This window comes from Pteropus vampyrus, unplaced genomic scaffold, assembly GCF_000151845.1.
Source record: "Pteropus vampyrus isolate Shadow unplaced genomic scaffold, Pvam_2.0 Scaffold255, whole genome shotgun sequence".
Classification (NCBI taxonomy): domain Eukaryota; kingdom Metazoa; phylum Chordata; class Mammalia; order Chiroptera; family Pteropodidae; genus Pteropus; species Pteropus vampyrus.
The window spans coordinates 817,108-838,094 of record NW_011889036.1 but is presented as its reverse complement, the minus strand read 5'-3'; the positions used below and the strand labels follow the sequence as shown (position 1 = coordinate 838,094).

Below are 20,987 nucleotides of genomic sequence, written 5' to 3'. Positions count from 1 at the left end.
GAAGGAAGGAAGGAAGGAAGGAAGGAAGGAAGGAAGGAAGGAAGGAAGGAAGGAAGGAAGGAAAGAAGGAAAGTGATTGCATTTTCTTTGCTCCTTAATAAAACAGTGCAGTTACTTTCCTTTGCTCCTCCTCTATAACATGTGCTGGAAGTCCAAGTGTACCCGTGAACAGGAAATGGGCGATGGGGACTTGTGGATCTTTGAAACAAAAAGTTTCCAGCTACTCCTGCTATAAAAAGTCATTAACATTTCCCATATCTCCTTTCACACTACCTTAGGGAAGTACTCAAAATGATGCAATCAGTCTGCCGCTCACCTCAATTATTCCTTGGATGATTACTTTCTAAACACTCGTAGTCTTTTTGGGGTTCCCACCAAGAAATCACACTGGACATGCATAGTTATCACCCTATTCAGCAAATAAACTCAGGATGGGTTAGAACTGTGTAGATGAACATAAATTACTCTCATTGGGAGGAACTACATGTTGAATGGGATATATATTGCATCAGTCTGAATAGCAGCACAAAAAAAATGCCTATTACATTAAAACATACATTTAAACTACTTAAGTGTATATTAAAATCCTCTCAAGTGACGTTAAACACAAAAGGACAACACAAATATCAGTGGCTCAAATCAGTGGGAGGTCTCGAGTCCCAGATACCCATGTTGAAACTCATGACCCCATATTATACATAGAAAAGACTTAACAACTGTAAAATCACATCGTGTCTGTATCTTTGCCTTTATGGGGAATCTTCACTGTTAATCACGGGAGAGGAGGACTTCCGCATTCCTGTCCTCTGGTCATAGCCACAACCAAGCAGCTCCTGAAAGTATTTAACATGGGTTAGACTGAGGAGAAACAGCTGTTCCAAGCGCTGCCCAGGCACGTTACAGTGGACACCCTGCTCACACCCACAGTCTCCAGGCTGAGATCAGGACCTGAGCCTAGGTTCCCACCAGGTTCCCACTTTACTTCTCCCTGGGCACTAATAGGTACATGCTGTCCTGCTCTCTATCTCCTGCTGACGAGTGACCCTGGAAGAAAGACCACCCTTCCCCCAGTTCATTGTGCCTACCCATCCCACCCACCCATTTCTGAAATCTATAATAAATCTTGTGACTCTACTTCCTTCAAGTGAGTGTACTGATACTGCACCTCGATCAAAATGACCCACGTTTTCACTTCCCCAAAGTGACAGTTCAGATGGCGAGAGAGCTACCTGCCCACCCTCTATGGCTGGCTTGTGCCCACTCATTCAGCGGGTCATAATTTGAATACCCCCAACACAACTGGCAAAAGAATGAGATTGTTGGTGTAGTTTGTACCTCCATACCATGCCTTGGAGCCACCACTGGCTCACTTCCTCCCCCTCACTGCTGAGTCTCTCTGGGAAGAACGTGGCTTGCTGGCCTTTGTGCAGTTGCACTGTGGCTGCCAGGTGTTGCTGCGAATCCCCACCCTAAATTGTTGATGTCCTACTTCAAACTCCCCAGCAGAGACTGACCAGCAAGCCCCAGTCTGAGGAGGGTGTGTTTCCCATTAGTCTCTAAACAAGATCCCACTGTGTATCAAGGCTGGAAGTGATGTATTCTAATCTCAGGCCAATGTCCCTGCAGGCAGCCAAGGAGAACTAACCCCGAGGGCAGGGCTCTGCCTCTCTACCCTAGGCAGGGTGCCAAGGAGAGACCAGTGCGGGAAGGCGAGGCCTTCTGACCGCTGGGTGCATGGTGTCCATGGCTCAGGGAGCCAGCCCTAACCCGTGACAGAGGTACCTCTCTTAGGTGCATCAAGGCATTCGCAGTGGGCAAACGGTGCTGAGGGCAAGCGCCTCCTCTGTGCTGCGTTCTTTGCTGCTGTCACAGATCCACCCCCAGCACATGGTTCCAGCTCCTCCCACGTCCTCAGGCGAGGTCAAAAAAACTAGAAAAATGAGATGCTTATAAGACCCCTGCTCCAATGTCTTGGGCCTTACTGAGTGACGGCATTCCAACATGCCAAAGCACGGGTGCTACCTTATTGGAGTGGGGCTTGGGACTGTCCCCAAACACGGATGGTGTCCCTCTGGTGCAGGTGGACTCCAAACTCTAGGAGGTTGATCGGGACATCCTAGAATGGGAGGTGGCAGTATATGAATCAAGGGAGAAGTAACCTGTTCCAGTTGTTCCGTTAACATCCATTGTACCAAAACGTCCAACGACGAACAGCTGGAAGGAGAGACGAAGACATGTAATTATACCATGAGAGAAAAGCAAGATTTTCTAGAAAATTTTGTCCAAAGGGAGGGGGAGAAGGGCTCCAATTGGCTCTTACGGGTCTTTGGAACTGGATCCCTGCTGTTGGTCACAGCAGCAGAGCTGCGCTAGCTGGGAAGGACTAATCAAAGACTCCTAAATTCATAATTAAAAAACTGCCAAGGTATCGAGAGCCCTTTTTATTAGTGAGTCTCAGAGGAGCCCCCGGACTTGTCACGCAGCGAGGGCGCCCCCAAATGGTAGAGCCACCAGGGCGGGAGACGCAGGTAAAATAAAATAGGGGGTGGACTCTGAGGAAGAGACCCCGGCAGCCTCTGGAGTCCGCAGGGATAAGGAGGAAAAACTCTGCCTGTCCTGACTTGGATTTTTCTTGCTTGGCACCAGACCCGTCCATCTGTCACAGCTATCACAGCGAAGGCTCACTGAGAGTGGACAGCTCTGGAGGAAGTGAGCTTCTTCTTACTAAATGTGGAATGGTCCAATGAGTACATCATTTTCCTCCGCATCATGCTCCCACAGACCCGTGACCATTTCCAACCTCCAAGAGGCTCCCTTAGGGCCAGAATCTAAGGCATTCTTCTTAACGAGTAACCCCCAATTTAAGAGCATGCTGTGACAATTCATAGAAATGTCATATACAGTATAACAAGCATTAAACTGCATCAGTGCTGTAGCTAGACATGAAAAAATAGAATTTTCCCAAAGCCCAGATCTTGTTTACCAGTAAAGATGAACAGGCCCCACTGCGCCCTCAGCCAGGAACCCACAAAGTGGCCCTAGGAGGATATGGGGGCTTCTGGGCTCCTTATGAGTCCCTGCAGAGGGATGCACCTTGAACCAGCTGCTGGAACTGCACAGGGCTCACCAGCAATTGCACCCCAGGATGGGGGGCACAGTGAGTGCTGGAAGTCAGTCCTTGAGGGGCTGTGCCCCAAATGCCACCAGGTGTGGGTACTAGCCAGGCAATTCAAGCCCTCTATCTTAAATGAGACCAATGGCACAAATGCTTAAAGGCCACCAGCTCTTCTCAAAGAGTCACTGACATCCTGACCTCCTAACCTCCAGGCACTGGCCATTACACTGCCCTAATTTCTACCCTAACAGGCAGCAATTCAGACCTATCTCTAGTAGTATAAGGCCAAACATTAAACTGTTGGGAGCATATAGCTAAATTTTCTTTAAACCAGGCTACACATGTGCTTTACCATTTAGGGGACCTGAAGCATACTATGTAGGGAAGGAGGCCTTCTATACTTTGGAGGAGCACACCACCCAATCGTTTGTGAGGGGCCCCCGAGGACTCCCACAATTTCCTGAAAGTTCGTGATATCGGTAAACACTCATGATGGCGCAAACAAATCTTCATCAGGGCACCCTAAATCTATGTGACCCTGTTAAAATCTTGGTCCCTCAGTTCCCCTCCCAGGTGGCTATTTAAGAGAAACACTCCTCTCTGGAATGGCTTCCTCCACCTTCAACAATGCTGGAGGTGACAACGCCTTAGCTCAGGACAGTGAAGGATGCAACAATCCAAGAGACGGCAACACTGAGGACATGGAACACAGGAATTCAAAAGATGACAACACCCTAGCCCATGACCTTCCATGACACAAATGCATCCCGAATGCTGCTCCTACAGCAGAAATGACACCAAGGAAGACTTGGCAAGTGGTGGTGCCAGCACGCCCCAGTACTTGTTAGCGGAACTGAACGCTTGTTTATGTAAGTTCTCTGCTGACAGCCTCCTTGAGTGCATTTTGCAGAATTAACTTTGTTTGCCCTAAGGCCCCCTGGCTTTTACGCTAGCTGCTCCAGTGTGAGGGGGTGCCCTTTCTGCTAGGCCAGCCTGACTGTACCTTTGAGCTGCAGGAGACCAAACACTTCACTTGGTTGCTGGTCTTCACCACAACTGTTACATTGGCCCACAGGATGTGTCCTACTGGGAGGGGGTGAATTTAATTTCTGTTGGGAGGACACCTACCTGGCTGTATGTGCTGCCATTGCCACAGCGTCCCTGCCTATACTTTCCAGGACCACAGCTGCAGGCTCACCTCCCTAAGCAACCTCGAGGGGATCCTTCCCCACGGTCACCACTCAGAGTTTCACATCCTCCCATTCAAGCCTTCCAATAGTCTTAATATTTTTATACAAAGGGCAGAAATCAGAGCTCATTTGGGGGGACTGCCGTAATTGCCGGGCATGTTACTGGGCTCAATAAAGGCTCTTTTCTAAGTTAGGAGCTTACCCAGCTGATTTATTGTCTCTGCCCAAAAGAAGCACCTCACTTGTCCCTGCGGCTCGCCCAGCCCCTCTGTTTGGTGCTGAGCTGCTCCCACACAGGACACTGCACAACTCAGTGTGATGTTCAGCAGGAGCCCCCATGTGCCCTTTATAATCCTTCATATCTGCCCAGGCACCAGCACCACATGGATGAATGTGACCTACACATCATCCCAAGGAGCATGATCCCCAAGGTCTTGGGCCTTGTGGTCTAGCCATCTTGGGGAACCCCAACTTATCTCAGCTTCCCCGATCAAGGCATTGGTTTCCACAGTCGGTTCAGTGCCTTGGGGCTGTCACACATACATTATTCTCCATGTGTACCCCTCTCCTTCTCTCAAGTCCCAAAGTGTTTGCCTCTGTGCAGGTCCCTGGGAAGTCCTGTCTGTTTGTGCCAGTGTACTTTTAATCTTCCTGGGGCTGCTCTTACAAATCACTGAGTAGAATCCCCATCTGTCTCTCTTTCTGCCCCTCACATCAAAAGTGTATGGTATTCATCACCATTATGTTGAGAGTAGGTCCCCTATTGTCCCTCCCAGGGACTGGGCTAGGACCCCCACATACAATAACAAATTATTATGGCCAACACCAAACTGTCAGCTGCCCTGACTGAACACATAGGGCTGTTACACCAAAGCCTGGCCTTAATGCAACAATAGCATGGATGGTTTGGGAGAACTGTGTGCTTTAGGTTATTTATTGGCCAAGAAAAGAGATATCTGACCTGTCAAGGGCACCACCTGCTGCATGTATCTTAAAAATTCTAAATGAATTCAGACAAATTTACAAAAGATGGACCAACAGATTCAAGTATTCCATAACTTCAAGTGTTTAATCAAGCACCTACCTCCTATGTTCAGGGGCTTAGATTTATTTTCTTGGCTGGACCCCAACAAATGTGGACTTGGTGGTTATGGACAGGACAAACTGTCATTTGTCTATTGTATGTTTCATTGGGATTTTTGCTTTGCTCATGTTTCATGCAATGGGTGACCAAAACCCTGTCAGTGGCATTTAATATTGCCACCAACCAGACAGGCCTATGATTTTCCCTAAAGATTAATGCTTCTATGACATGGGTCAATTGTGATGAGAAAAATAATTTTTTGAAAAACAACATTTGTTTTTCCGAATTGCTGGCATTTTACAGTATGAAAACCTTACACTTAGAATCTTGTCATTTAGATAAAGACTCAAGTTTAGGATTCCCAACATAAGTTCCTGCTTTGTTTTTCCTGGGGTACCTTTTAAAATAATCACTTAAGAGTTAAGCTCGTGAAAAGTTAGTGACCTTCACCCCAACCATCTTATAAGTAGTAGGTGCTTGCTATCCTGCTTTCTAGTGACCCGGGTGCAGAGGACAGCCCTTCCCCCAGCTCAAATTGCGAATCCCCGCCCACCCCTCATCACTTCTCGGATCTGTAAGAAGTAAATCTTTGTTGTCCTCAGATGTGGCCCTGGGTGATGCTCTGGCTCAGTCCAAAGCTGGCTACTAGGCTCACTGGCCTCAGGGCCTCCTGTGGAGTAAATCTGTGACTCTACTTTCTTTATCTGGGAGTATTGAGACTGTGCTGGAGTTTCAAAATGACGCTGGAGTTTCACTTTCCGAAAGTGAGAGTTCAAAATGTAAGGAACCCACCTACCGCACCTATATGGCTGGCTTCTGCCCCCTCATTCAGCAGGTCATAATCTGGCTACTTTCAGTTTAATACATCAGCTCTGACTTCTCAACACAGGGCAAAAAGACCTCACTGAAATAATTCAGGCAGTCACTGAACAAATAAATAAGCAAATTACAATTAAAAGCCCCAGAAAAAAAGAGATCCAGTACCCAGAATTGCTACAAGATATTACCTAAAATGTCTAGTTTTTAACAAAAACTGAGAACTACAAAGAAATCGGAAAGTAGGAACTATAAAGTGGGGGGAAACACATCCATTGGAAAATGACTTGACTCTCACAATAAAACTTCAGTAAAATTAACAGGTTAAATCTTGGGGGGTGGAGAAAGGCAGTTAGAAGGCAGAGGGATGACATATTCAAGGTGCACTGTGGGAAAAAAATTGTTCATCAACAATCCTATGTTCACCAAAGCTATCTTGTTAAAAAATGAAAGTGTGTTCTGGTCAAGAGGATGGAATAGGTAAACACTGTGCTCGCCTCCTCTCACAACCACATCAAAATTATAACTAAACTATAGAACAGCCATCATTGAGAGTCTCCTGAAGTCAAGCTGAACAGAAGTCCTACCACTGGGGACCTACATAAGAGGCCACTTTGAGATTGGTAGGAGGGGCAGAGACACAGACTAGGCTGGCCCCAAAGCCATGTGTGACAGTTAAAAATCAGGTGGGATATCTTGGCCATGGAGATCTCCCTGGAGGAGTGAAGGGTCCAAGCCCCACCCTAGGCTCCCCAGCCCAGGTTTCCAGTGACGGAAAGAGAAGTCTCCACAACTTCTGGTTGTGAAATCCAGCAGAGATTGTGGCTGAGTGAGACGGAAGGCTGAGGGAGTTGCAGGTATTCCTCTGAAAGGGCTTGTGTGTGAACTAACTCACTGACAGACTCACTCGCTCTGAGCTCCAGCTCTGGGGTAGCTGTTCCAGGAGTGCCAGGGACATACAGATGGGAACTGAGTTGTCTGGCTTCAGCATGAGGGCTAGAGGAACAGTTTTCTCCCAGACAGAAGTGCTAGTAGAAGCCATTGTTCTTTGTTGAGCTCTCCCCTCACCCAGTGTGCAGATGCAGGTGGCCACATCTGAGTCTCCATCAACCTGGATAACACCATTTCTCCTGCCCCAGTGATTCCCTGAGACCCTGCCCCACCCAAGGTGCAGGCCCACTCAAGGTACCTCCAGTGGATTATCCATACAAATGGCTTATCTTGGCTCATGCTGTGAACTTTCCTGAAATCTCTCAATGGTTCGCAAAACCCAAACATGCAGCATCTGGCCTCAGCGCGCCATGTGCCTCTTGCAGAGCAGCCTTAAGTCCAGCATTAGTGACAGCCAGCCTCAGTTCAAGACTTGGCCTCTTGAGGCAACTCCAGGCCCAGTATGGATGGCAGCCATCTGCAGATTGCTTGGTGGCTTATGCCAGGTGCCCTAGGTAGGGCACAGGCTACAGCTGAACTTGGTCTGTGCCCCACACTCCACAGGAGGCCCTGAGGCCGGCGAGCCTAGTAGCCAGCTTTGGACTGAGCCAGAGCATCACCCAGGGCCACATCTGAGGACAACGAAGATCATACTGGGCAGGCACCAGAGCCCTGCTAAAGCGAATCCTGCTCTGGAGGGTCAGCCTCTCACCAACCAATCAGCCCAAGGGTCAATCTCTCCCATTGACATGCAAAGAGCAAGCAAGGCTCAACTATAATATGAGGACACACACAACTCATAAATAGGACACACCTGGAGCACCTGGCTTAGATGACCAGGGAAGACTGCGCCACTGGGTCTTACAGGACAACGATGGCACAAAGCCATAGAAACAATACATAGAAACAAACACAAGTAGGCAGCTAAAATGGAAAGACAAAAAACATGTTCCAAATGAAAGAAAAGAACAAAGCTCCAGAAGAAAATCTTAAACAAAATGGAGACAAGAAATCTACCCAATGCAGAGTTTAAAATACTTGCTATAAGGATGCTAGATGAACTTAGGGGAAGAGTAGATGAACTCAGTGAGAACTTTAATAAAGAGAGAAAAAACATAAAATTGGAGATAGAAACATAAAAAAGAACCAGCTAGAAATGAATAATACAATATCTGAGATGAAGAGTACATTAGAGGGAATCAACAGAATGGATGAAGCAGAGGGTCGAATCAGTGACACAGAAAATGAGGTCACAGAGGACACCCAATCAGAACAGCAACAAGAAAAGAGAGCCCCCCCCAAAAAAATGAAGATAGTTTAAGGAGCCTCTGGAGCAACATCAAGCATAACAACATTTGCATTACAGGGATACTAGAAGGAGAAGAGAGAAAGCCTATCTGAAGAAATAATGACTGAAAACTTTCCTAACCTGGTAAAGGAAATAGACATACAACCCCAGGAAGTTCAGAGAGTCCCAAACAAGATGAACCCAAAGATGCCCACACCAACACACATCATAATTAAAATGCCAAAGGTTAAAGACAAACAGAGAATCTTAAAAGCAGCAAGAGAAAAATAATTAGTTACCTACAAAGGAGCTCCCATAAGACTGTGAGCCGATTTCTCAACAGACACTTTGCAGGCCAGAAGGACTTGGCACAAAATATTAAAAGTGATGAAAACATAGGACCAACAACTAAGATTATTTTACCTTTTGACAGCAAAGTTATAATTTAGAATTGAAGGACAGATAAAGAGCTTCCCAGACAAGAAAAAACTAAAGTTCATCACCACCAAGCCAGTATTATAGGAAATCTTGGAGAGACTCCTTTAAGAAGAAGAAAAAAATATGTATCAAAAATATGAATAAATAATAGCAATAACTATATATCAACCAAGAAATATTTCAAATGAAAAAGAATTAAATGTTCCAATCAAAAGATAGAGTGCCTGAATGGATAAGAAAACAAGACCCTTACATAGGCTGCCTAGAAGAGACTCACTTCAGATTAAAAGACACACAGAGACAGAATGTAAAGGGATGAAAAAAGATATTTCATGATAGATCTAGAGGGTATTGTGCCAAGTGGAGTAAGTCAGATAGAGAAAGGCAAATGCTATATGATTTCACATATATGTGGAAGCTAAAGAATAAAATTAAAAACACTCTCATAGATACAGAGAATATTTTGAGGGTGACCAGATGAAAAGGGGGTTAGGGGGATTAGTTAAAAAGGGATAAGGGATTAGAAGTAGAAATTGGCAATTACAAAATAGCATAGAGATATAAAGTATACAATATGGAATATAGCCAATAATACTGTAGTAACCATGTACGGTGTCAGAGGGGCACTATATTTGTTAGGTGATCACTTCGTGAGTTATATAGATGTCTAATTACTATTTTGCACACTTGAAACTAATATAATATTATATGTCAACTATAACTAGTTGAAACATAAAAATATTATTATAAAAAAAGAAGCAAATATTCCCAATTAATGCTATTTATGTAAAATGCTAAGTAACAAATTTCTTTAAGTTCCCTCCAGGCCATTTTTATCAAAAAAAAAAAAAAAAGAGTCTCAAAAACATGAATAAAGAATGGTAATAACTACATTCCTATCAACAAGTACTTCAAATGGAAAAGAATTAAGTGCTCCAACCAAAAGATAGGGTGGCTGAATGGATAAGAAAACAAGACTCCCACATATGCTGCCTACAAGAGACTCACTTCAGATTAAAAGACACACACAGACTAAAAGGAAGGGGATGGAAAAAGATATTGCTTTGATGGACCTAGAGGGTATTGCACTGAATGAAACGGGTCGGATAGAGAAAGACAATTATCGCATTATTTCACATACATGTGGAATCTAAAGAATAAAATAAACAACAACAATAAAAATGGTAATAAATTCATAGATACAGAGAATATTTTGAGAGCTACTAGATGGGAGGGGGCTTGAGGGAGATGGCAAAAAAGGGCAAAAGGATTAAGAAATACAAATGGATAGATACAAAATAGATATGAAGATATAAAGTGTAGCATAAGGAAAATAGTTAATAATGTTGTAATAAACATGTAAGGGGGAAGAAGGGTACTAGATTTAGTGGGATGGTCACTTTGTGAGTTATATAGATCTCTAATCATTATGCTGTGCAACTAAAATGAATATATTATTGTATGCCAACTATAATTGAAAAACAACTTCATTGAATTGAATAATGTAAATACAAGCAACTTTTAATAAAGCCAGGGGAAAAAAAGTTTTCTTATGTCTAACTGTTGAAATTAAAGTTCATGAGCCACATTTTAATTAACCTTCCTCTATGTGTTGTGGGGGGCAGGGGGTAGGGAAAGAATGACTAAAGCAGTTTTTCAGGCCGAAAGCAAAGAACTCCAGATGGAAATTCATATCCACATAAAGAAACAAAAACACTTGTATAAGTTATTATGTAATTATGAAAGAATCAATATACATTATCTACTTTCTTCTCTTAACTGACGTTAAAGGAATTGTATAAAATAGTAAGTATGTAATGTGCTCTTGGGATTATAATATATAGAAATGTAAAATATGTGCGTCATGTTTGCCATTAAAAGCAAAAAGGACAACGAGAGCAAAGCTGTATTGGGCTAAAGAAATAATTACACATGGTAAATAAGTGTAATGATATATTATTGGGTTATATCATAAATAGATATAATCTGCATAATAACACAAAACCTGCTAAGGGGAGTAGAGCTATATCCAAGTAACCTTTCCCTTTATCATTAGAATTAGGCTAGTATAAACCTGAGGCTCATTTTTCCAAATTAAGAAGTATATGTTAAACAGAGCAACTTCTAAAAAATGTTTAAATATAAAGTGAAAAAGTCATTTAAAATTTAAAATGCTACACTTAATTCAAAAGAAGGATAATGGAGTAGGGAACTAAAAGCAATATGAGAATTATAGAAAAAAAGTAAAATGGCATGTATAATTGCAGCTGTGTCAATATACTATGCATCTGACACAAAAAAGAAATGGGACTTGTATCAACTCTACAAGCTGCTTACGCATTGTGGGCCAGGCAGGGTGAGCAGGCACCTGAAGCTGATAAGAGTCAATTATCAGAAATGAGGTCAGTGTCTTTATTAAAGTTCTCTCCTGAGGTTTGTTCACTAAATAAGCCATATCTCATTTAAGTGAATTTAAATATTAACTGAGTAACCATGCCAAATGCACGAGCAACATGTAATTAAAGTAACAAATCCTCATAATAATATTGAAATCTATCATACCAGGGTGCTGAAGAGATCCAGGAAAGTGTGTCGGGATTCCTTCCAAATTCTGATCAATTATTTCAGTGAGGTGATTGCTTGATTTGTTGTCTCATTTATTGTGTTGTTGGTGGCACCTTGCCAGTGTAGCCTACCCACATGCAGCAAGCAGCCCTTTTAGGGGCACAGAACTCTCCCTGGCTGGTATACTAAATAGTTCAAAGCCAAGTGGTCATCAGCTGCCTTGGCTGCAGGGAGTTGTCCTTCAAGGCAGCGTTAGGTAATTGTTACATGTATCTTGAGTTGTGAAGGTTTTTCAATTGTCGTTAATGATGTGTTTGTTGAACGACATCGTGTTCCCTGGTCAGTACCAGTGCTGCCCAGGACAATGAGTGCATGAGTGCAGTTGGTCAGAAAACAGCATATTTGTGTTGCATGGGGCAGAGGGGTTTTGAAGGAGGGTGCCCAAAATGAAATAAATACCTTTGAGCCTTGAATAGGTGTGTTTAAACTGAGCAGGTCCACTAACACATGGATTTGTCAACTGACCAGTGCAGTTCCATTGACTAGGGCAATTCAAACCCACATTGCTCAAAGGTCAACTGGCAGTTGAGAATCCGCATATGCAGAGGGTCAACTAAGTTATATGTGGATTTTCAACTGTGCAGGAATTGGTGCCCCAAGCCACCATGTTTTTCAGGAGTCACCTGTAGTGATTTACATCGTGCACAAACCCTGGGAAGACCTGGGGTTGGGATATAATAGTGGTGGGAGGGCGCTCTACTACAGAGCACCTATAGGAGTGACCATTCTGACAGAAATGTCTCATATAGGAAGGCTCTATTTATAAGGTGCCAATAAGCCTGATGATCAGAACAACGTAATAGGCCCCAAAGACTGAGAGTTAAATGTAACTAATGCTTCCATCAGCAGAAAGATCTCTGTAAAAGAAGGCACGGTTGGTCTAAATAAGCCACTAGGTAATGCTGTGAGTGTTGTAGTCTGGGATTATAAGAGAGAAACTAGTTTCGTTGCATTCCGTTTTCAAGAGTCCAATGACTTATTATTGAGTTGATTGATAATATCAATAATTTCTAGTATGTCTTGGCGAATCCTTGCATTTTGGCTTCAGCAGGGTCAAGTATGATAGGATAAGTAGTTTGTCTATGTGATTTTCTGCCATAATCCGATCATAGCAAGCAGCCCAGCAGAGGGGGTAAGGGGCCCTACAATGTCAATTTGCCACAAGCAATAGGGACCCGTTCCTTGGCCTGGTATGTGTATTGATTACATTATCAGTGGGGCATTTTTTTTTTTTTAATCAGGTGTATTAGTCAGTCACTACGTTAGCCATGGCAGAGGAGGGAAGTCCCATGAATTTTGCCTTAACGTTTAAGTTAGAGGCTCCTAAAGGGTTTCATATTACATGGGACCTCAGGGTCAAGGTTAATACCATCAGGTCTGAGGTGCCAGTATGTGTCTCAGAAATTTGAGTCAATTTATCACCCTGAACAATGAAATGAGCTTCTGCAAATTGGTTTAATATCTGCAAAGGAAAGAGTGACCTTATTTGAACTTGGGTATTGTGAGGCAAGATAATCTCTAGTTCTTTAGGCCAAATGGGATGACCCTGGATAAAAAGTTATTGGTGGAGCAAGACAGCTAGATCAATGTCCTGGAAAAAGAAACTAACAATGAACAGAAAATTCTCTAGTGCTAACATACTTGCCTAGTGTTTCACTAACGGATCTAATGCTTGGGTCCTCTCTTTGATCAGGAATGGCCTGTTTGAATTAGAAACAGAATGGAAGATCTCTGCAGTGGACTCTATCAGATGTGGTTATGACACACTATCCATAAAAATATGAACTCCTTGGTTATTCATATGCTCCAAAGTGACTCCTCAAGTGGCCAATATGTCTAGAAATGTGACTTTTTCTATAGAATGGATTACATCAATCAGAGAAAAGGGGAACATACTTCCTCCTGTAGTATAGATATACCAGAGGAACCACTTTGGTCTCTATCCTGTTCCAATGTCAGTTCAATGTCAGCCTTGGGTTAGAAAGCCTGAGGGGTCCTGCATTCATGACCAGGGCAAAATAGGAAGCTGGCTGTGAAGGTTCACCAGCTCAGAGCCTAGATAGGCCTCCATTTAAAAAGGATTCTGTCAGTTCCAGCAGTGGATGCTCTGTGTGCTACACTAGCTAAGAATAGTTTCTAGTACAAGAATACGTTAGGCAATTTATGCCCACCATGGGAGATTTAGAGACTTTTCAATGCATAAAACACTGATAAAGTATCTATGAGCAAATAGGTGTGGGAAAACAGATCATAATGGAGGGACTGTTATTTTGACAAATTCTCGAACCATGTTTCCCCCGTTCAAAATCTATTTTTAAATGTGTGAATGTCAGCAAGCATATCTAATAAATATGCAAAATCTGGGATTGCTGCAACCGAGGGAAACGTGCTCATGACATAGATTCTATATCTGCTTCTGTCACCTTCTCAGCACACAGGCCCCTAGTATTGCCTTAGAGAAATTTTCTAGAGTTGGATATGCGTGGATTTCTAAAGAAGTTTCCAAAGAAACAGACACAAGTAGGCTTGAGTTGGGAAAACAAAGAACTGGAAATGGTCTGTGCAGGAAATGGAAGGAATGATGCTGACGCCCATGACTGAGGACATCCCCAGGCAGATCCCACTTGGGATGCACATTTATGTTTCAGAATCACAGTACGTTCAGAGATCTGAGTAAGTTGACTTTAACTCAAAGACACATTCTAGGATCCTTCTCATTTCAATCCTAGATATGTGTGTAAAGACAGGTGCAGCCCTAGAGGGAGTTTTCTCAGAGACAGGGCTGCAAAAAAGGCCTGTTGTGGCCTGTGTCTTCCTCCCCAGTCGTTCAATTCATCCTAATGAGGATCCCACAGTGCTGAAAGGAATCGAACATATAAAAATCAAGGTTCAGGTGAGTTAAATATTATCCTAGCATATAAAAGTGAATGTCATGCATTTTCTAACATATATACATGTATGTATAATGTATTTGTAATTATACATAAACATAATTAAATATACACATACAAATATATATAAATATAATTATTTTAGGTGTACTTTTGAGTCTTCACAAATGTGTAGTAATACTACCATCAAAAGATGAAAAATATTTTATCATCCTAAAGACCACTCCTTTGGTGCCCACTAAAATGATACCTCTCCTATACATAAGTTACCACTATAAAAAATGAATGATTGAATTTCTGTGCTCTTTATAAAAATTTGTAGCTATTGCTTTTGCTTCCCACTCTTTCACATGTGCTAAAAATAAGCATATAAACAAAACCTGTGAACAGCAAAACGGGCTACAGGGTCTGTGGATGATGGCCACAAAAGTTTCAGCCAGTCCTGTGATAAAAAGACATTGAAATTTAAAAGACATTGAAATTTTATCCTATCTCTTTTTATACTAAATTGCTAATTTTAAACCAAATTGCTGAAAATTTTACCCTCTTTTACTGCTCACCTCAATTATTCATTGGATGATTGCTTCTAAATATTCATAGCATTTTGGTGTTTCCATCTTTAGTTTATTCTTTGAGTAGATTGATATCTATGCAAGACAAAGAGATATCAATCTACTCAAAGAATAAACTCAGGATGGGCCAGAACGGTGCAAATGAACATAGGTGTTTTCCTAAATGGGGAGGACTCCATGGTGTAATGGGGTATACATCGTGTCACTCAGTGTGTACAGCAGCAAAATACTATATAAATGGCAAATACTATAACATTTAAAATTTTTCAGTGAAAATCCTCTCAAATGACATAAACACAAAATGACACAACAAATATCTGTGGCCCAAACCATGAGAAAGTTTCAAGTCTCAAATGACTATGTCCAATGTCATAAGTATATAGTCTATAAACAAAATGTTTAACAATTTCAAAAATGAAGATAAACGATATCTAGATCTTTATGTGGACTCTTTCCTGTTAATCACAGACATGCGGGACTTTCTATATTGTTGTGTTGTATTTATTTCGCCCAAGCAGTTCCTAAAACAGTGTTTAGGATGTATTACATGGTAGAAATTCAAGTAATTGATAATGACATTGTCACTCACTGAGACTCCTACCTTCATAGCAAAGATATATACACACACTAGCCTATTAACTCATGGTTTTTTTGTGGTTTTTTTTTACATTTCATCATAGCTTTTATTTACATCTTATAACAAAGCTTTACCATTTATCTTTTCCCCAAAAAATATAAGCACCAGGGCTGTAAGAACTTGTTTGATGTATCTATGTCCAAATCCAACGATGCCTTGATTATTTGTGCTAAATTGGTTGACTGTAAAGTGCATGGCAATGAGAGATTTTGCATCATTAGCTTAAAGAGTATAGTTGCTGAGCAAGAAAGGTTTGATTGGACCAGTGGTCCTGTCTTTCTTCCTTGCTAGGCTTCTGTTCTCTCATAATTAATCTATACTTAGAGGCCTCAGTGGAGCCATGAAGTATTAAAAATATCATTACATATGTTAAATATATATGTAGTATATTAAGTCAATTTGTTTTTAACCGAGGTGTTTTATGGTAAATGGTGTCTAATACAGTATAGGAAATACATCAGTGTTTAGACAGTAAATAGAAAAGGCAAAAGCTGTTGCAGAGGACTGGGAGCTGGGTTTTCACTCATTGTAAGACCAAGTCTTATCCTGCAGAAGAGACAATGTCACACACCTCCTTCATCAAAGGCAGTCACTGACCATGATGCATCAAGACATTTACAAGGTATTTTGTGCACATATCTCTAAAAACAGTAAAGGACATAGTTCCAAATCATAACAATGACCAAAAGTCTCCTCTTCACAATAATATCAATGACTGGAGCTTTTTACAAATTTAGTTTAGCTCCACTATATTGATTTTACTTTCTAGAAAACAATGACTAGGATTACCGATGACAGAATGAAGTTTACCTCCTCACAGCATTCATTATAGAAAAAGGTCCTGCTTCTTTGAATAGCAATTAAATCCTCTTAACAGAAGTCAAAATCCTTTAAAATGTCCTTTTGGATACCTGTTACTCTTATACCTCAGGATTTTGACTTCTGTTAGAGGATTTGTGGTCATTCTTATTAGAATTTATTGCAACACTGTAATACAAGTGTGAATCTGTGGGTCACTGGCAAGAGAGCATTTAAAAAAAAAGAAAAAAACACCACGATTTAAGTTTTTGGTACTAAGAACAAAGAAAAAACTAGTTTCAGGACAAAAATTGTAACTATGAGAGATTAAAATAAACACAGTATTTTTAGGATTTTACAGCTTTAAAAAGTTAATGAAACATTTTTATGTTTTATTAAAAGCAACTACAGAAGTGTTAGTTTGACCCCCAAAAATGCACATAGTTTTAATCACATACAAGTGAAAACATTTGAGGGATTACATTCAGCCAAAAGTAATAGGAATTCACCTGAGGACCTAACAGTCTTCAAACTGTAAAGAGACAAATTTTTTTGAAAATGAAAAATGTAGAGACAATATTAACTGATTTAATGAAGTCACTACCTATTAATGTTATTTAATTGTTGAAAGACAACTTGCAGAATAATTTAGCCCCAGGATTTATTTCTAACGGTAGTTCTAGTTGATGCTTGAACAGCACGAATTTGAAATGCACGGGTCCACTTTTATGCGGAATTTAAAACGTGGACCTGTGCAGTATTAAACTTATACTGTACAAGAGTCAAATATATTTTCGATCTTTGGCTTGATATTCATTTATGCAGAGGGCTGGCTTAAGTTATAAACAAATTTTCGACCGCGTGGGCAGTAGGCGCCCCCTAACCCCTGTGTTTTTCAAGGGTCTACTGTAGTAGAAATCCCATGTCCAACTACACACTTAAGGGAAGAAACCCCGTAAATACAACTTATTTACAATTTTAACAATCCTTTCATCTTGAAAGTTTTCTAGAACATTAATTACATCAATCCTTCCCATACTATTTACATTTTTTTTCTTTTCAGTGGGAGTTTTCACATGTATGGATATGAGCCAATCGAAGTCTTTCTCACACTATTTACATTTAAGAGGTTTAATCCAGTGAGTCCTTTCATGCCTTCGAAAGGAATAGGGATGACTGAAGGCTTTCCCACATTCTTCACATTTATATGGTTTTTCCGCAGTGTGCACTCTCATCATGTGTATTCGAAAAATTTTGTTACAAATGAAGGCTTTTCCACATTCCTTACATTCATAGGGTTTTTCTCCAGTGTGGGTCCTTTCATGTCTTTGTAAGGAACTGTGATCTCTGTAGGCCTTACTGCATTGTTTACATTCATAGGGTTTCTCTCCAGTGTGAGTTCTTTCATGTCGTTGATACAAACTAAGGCAAGTGAATGCTTTCTCACATTCCTTACACTGATAAGGTGTATTTCCAGTATGCATTTTCATGTGTCTTTGAATGGTGGTGCGACAAATGAAGGCTTTACCACAATGTTTACATTCATAGGGTTTCTCTCCTGTGTGAGTCCTTTCATGTGTTTGTAAGGAACGATAATATCTAAAGGCTTTTCCACACTCCTTACATTCATAGGGTTTCTCTGAAGTGTGAGTTCTTTCATGTATTCGAAGATTACTAGAAGTATTAAATACTTTACTACATTTTCCACATGCATAAGGTTTCTCTCCAGTGTGAGATTTTTTGTGTATTTTTAAGAAACTGTTACATCTGAATGCATTTCCACATTCCTTACATTCATAGGGTTTCTCACCTGTGTGTATTCTTTCATGTATTTGTAAGGAACTATAGTATCTCAAGGCTTTTCCACATTGCTTACATTCATAGGGTTTCTCTCCTGTGTGTGTCCTTTCATGGGTTTGTAAGGAACTGCAAAATCTGAAAGCTTTTCCGCATTCCTTACATTCATAGGGTTTCTCTGATGTGTGAATTCTTTCATGTTTTCGAAGACAACTGGGAGCACTGAATGCTTTATTACATTTTTTACACTCATAGGGTTTCTCTCCGGTGTGAGACCTTTCATGTATTTGTAAGGAACTATAATATCTGAATGCTTTTCCACATTCCTTACATTCATAGGGTTTCTCTCCTGTGTGAGTCATTTCGTGTGGTTGTAAGGAACTGTATGATCTGAAGGCTTTTCCACATTCCTTACATTCATAGGGTTTCTCTTCAGTGTGAGTTCTTTCATGTATTTGAAGATGACTGGGATATCTGAATGCTTTACTACATTTTTTACATTCATAGGGCTTCTCTCCAGGATGATTTCTTTCATGTCTTTGAAAACTTTTATAATATCGGAAGGCTTTTCCACATTGTTTACATTGATAGGGCTGCACTCCACTGTGGGTTCTTTCACACATTTGAAGTGAAGTTGAAGAACTAAAAGTTTTCCCACAAACCTTACATTTATAAGGAGCATCTACAGTATGTGTTATGTGTCTTTGAGGGCTTTTGAGCCACAGTAAACCTTTTCCACATTCCTCACATTTATACAATTTTTCTCCATTGGAATTTCTTTCATGTTTTTCAAAACACTGCAGGTAACTGAAGGCTCTCCCACATACATTACATTTATATGGCTTCTCTCCATATTTCTGATACTCAGAGGTCTTGTGTCCAGTGTGACATCTGATGTCCCTATTATAAGATGAATGATGCATGAAGACTTTCTCACACACACTGTATTCCTGTGGTTTTACTCCAGAAAGAGTTTTCTTCTTCAGAATAAGGCTGAAGTTCTCTCCACACTGACTATCTTCTTTCCCTTCACAGAGTCTCTCTACCCTATGACTTCTGTAAAAAACAAAAAGTACATTATAAATGATTTCTTCGTTAAAGATTTTATATTTATTAGAATAATATTTGAAGTACATTTTTACGATTTACAGCAAAGTATAGGTTTTCTGCCTCATCCAAACTGTTGGGAATTGAATACACTGAAAGCTCTGAAAGACAATTTTAGCCTTGCTATTATCAAAACAACGACTTCATATATAGGCTTCATTAATGCTATTTCCATGTAAATTATTTTGCAAACATTTTGCATCTATGTCATATATAAGAAAGTAATTTGGTGAAAATTTTCTGTGATGTAATTAATTTGAAGCGGGGGTAGTTTTGGCTGATTCTTTTTAAAATTTTGTAGCATAATAGGTTTCTCACCTGAGACACTACTTTCTATTTTGAGTGTTACTCACCTACATATTCTCTCCTGGTTTTTGTACTGATCATCAATGTCATGATCTTCCCGTTTTTTACCTAAAATGTAGACAAAGAAATATGATTCCAAAGTATTAAAAACTGTAGAAAAAGTATTAGATTCTACAATGAGCTGTGACCATGCCTAGTTTATTTACCAATATCCTCTTTTTCCACATTACACGTCAGAACAATGTTTAAGGGTAAGAAACACTTGTTTTTTAATAAAGCAAGTGAAGGTAATTTGTCATCCTTACCTACTGAGGCCAGGTTTCTGAAGGTTTCCTGCATTACATCTCTATACAATTTCTTCTGTGAAGGATCCAGTAAAGACCACTCCTCCAGACTGAAGTTCACAGACACATCCTCAAAGGTCACTGAGTCCTAAAACACCACAAATATGTGTACAATAAAATTCACAAGACTGTACTGAACATCTATACTCCATTTATAGGAAGGTTACATATAACTCTCATTTCCAAACATTTAGCCTATGACCTGATCATCAGAAACTTACACTCTGTCCACAATTACGTCCTCATAAATTTAACACCATAATGTAACACATGGAAATTATTTGTACGTTTTTACCATAATCACACTATATTTTATGTAATTCCTCTAAAGAAGGGATTCACAGCATGTTGGGAATAGACAGAAATGCTATGTAAATTAAACAAATATGATCATTTTAAGATGACCAATTCCATGTGAAAAAAGTTTTTTTCATCTTCTTCCTTATTACTCACCATTTACAGTACTCCATAAGGCAGAGGGTCAAATCTGTATGAAGTTACAGTGAATACATACTAAATACTAGACGCTATTTGTTCTATTACCATCACCAAACATGAAAGTCCAGAAGGCCTATGTAATGTCAAGTTTTAGCTAGGTCCAGCTGGCCATTTCATCCTAAAGTTCTCCAAACCATTAAAAAGTCATCAGATGCAGCTGGCTGAATGACAAGGTTCTTATAGACAAGCACTTTTTCTTTCTGGAATATTTATTACAGACTCATTTTATTCTCTATCTGTCCAATATGATGGGCTAGAAAGTTGCCATCAGGCGCTAGTTATCTATGGGGATATGTTCTGAGATATGTATTGTTAGGCAATTTCATCATTGTAAGAACACGTAGAATGTTCTTTAACAAACCTAGATGGTATAGCTTACCATATACATAGGCTATATTATATACCTATTTCTTCTAGGCTACAAATCTGTACAGCATGTTACTGTATTGAATACAATAGTATTTGTGTATATATACAATGCCTTCTCCAGGTTAATGGAGACTCAGATATAGCAGCCACGTGCGCCTGCACCTGGGTGGGGGTAGGGCTCA

General features: G+C 40.5%; 1 protein-coding gene across 1 annotated transcript in view; it reads right to left on the bottom strand.

Annotated features, from left to right (window-relative positions):
* Positions 1-20,987, bottom strand: part of LOC105301922 (zinc finger protein 729-like) — an 81,945-nt gene that overhangs the window by 24,635 nt on the left and 36,323 nt on the right. Inside the window, 4 exon segments of the mRNA XM_011374787.2 lie at positions 16,513-16,573; positions 17,498-19,237; positions 19,642-19,702; positions 19,900-20,026. Coding sequence (XP_011373089.2) covers positions 16,513-16,573; positions 17,498-19,237; positions 19,642-19,702; positions 19,900-20,026 — 1,989 coding nt within the window.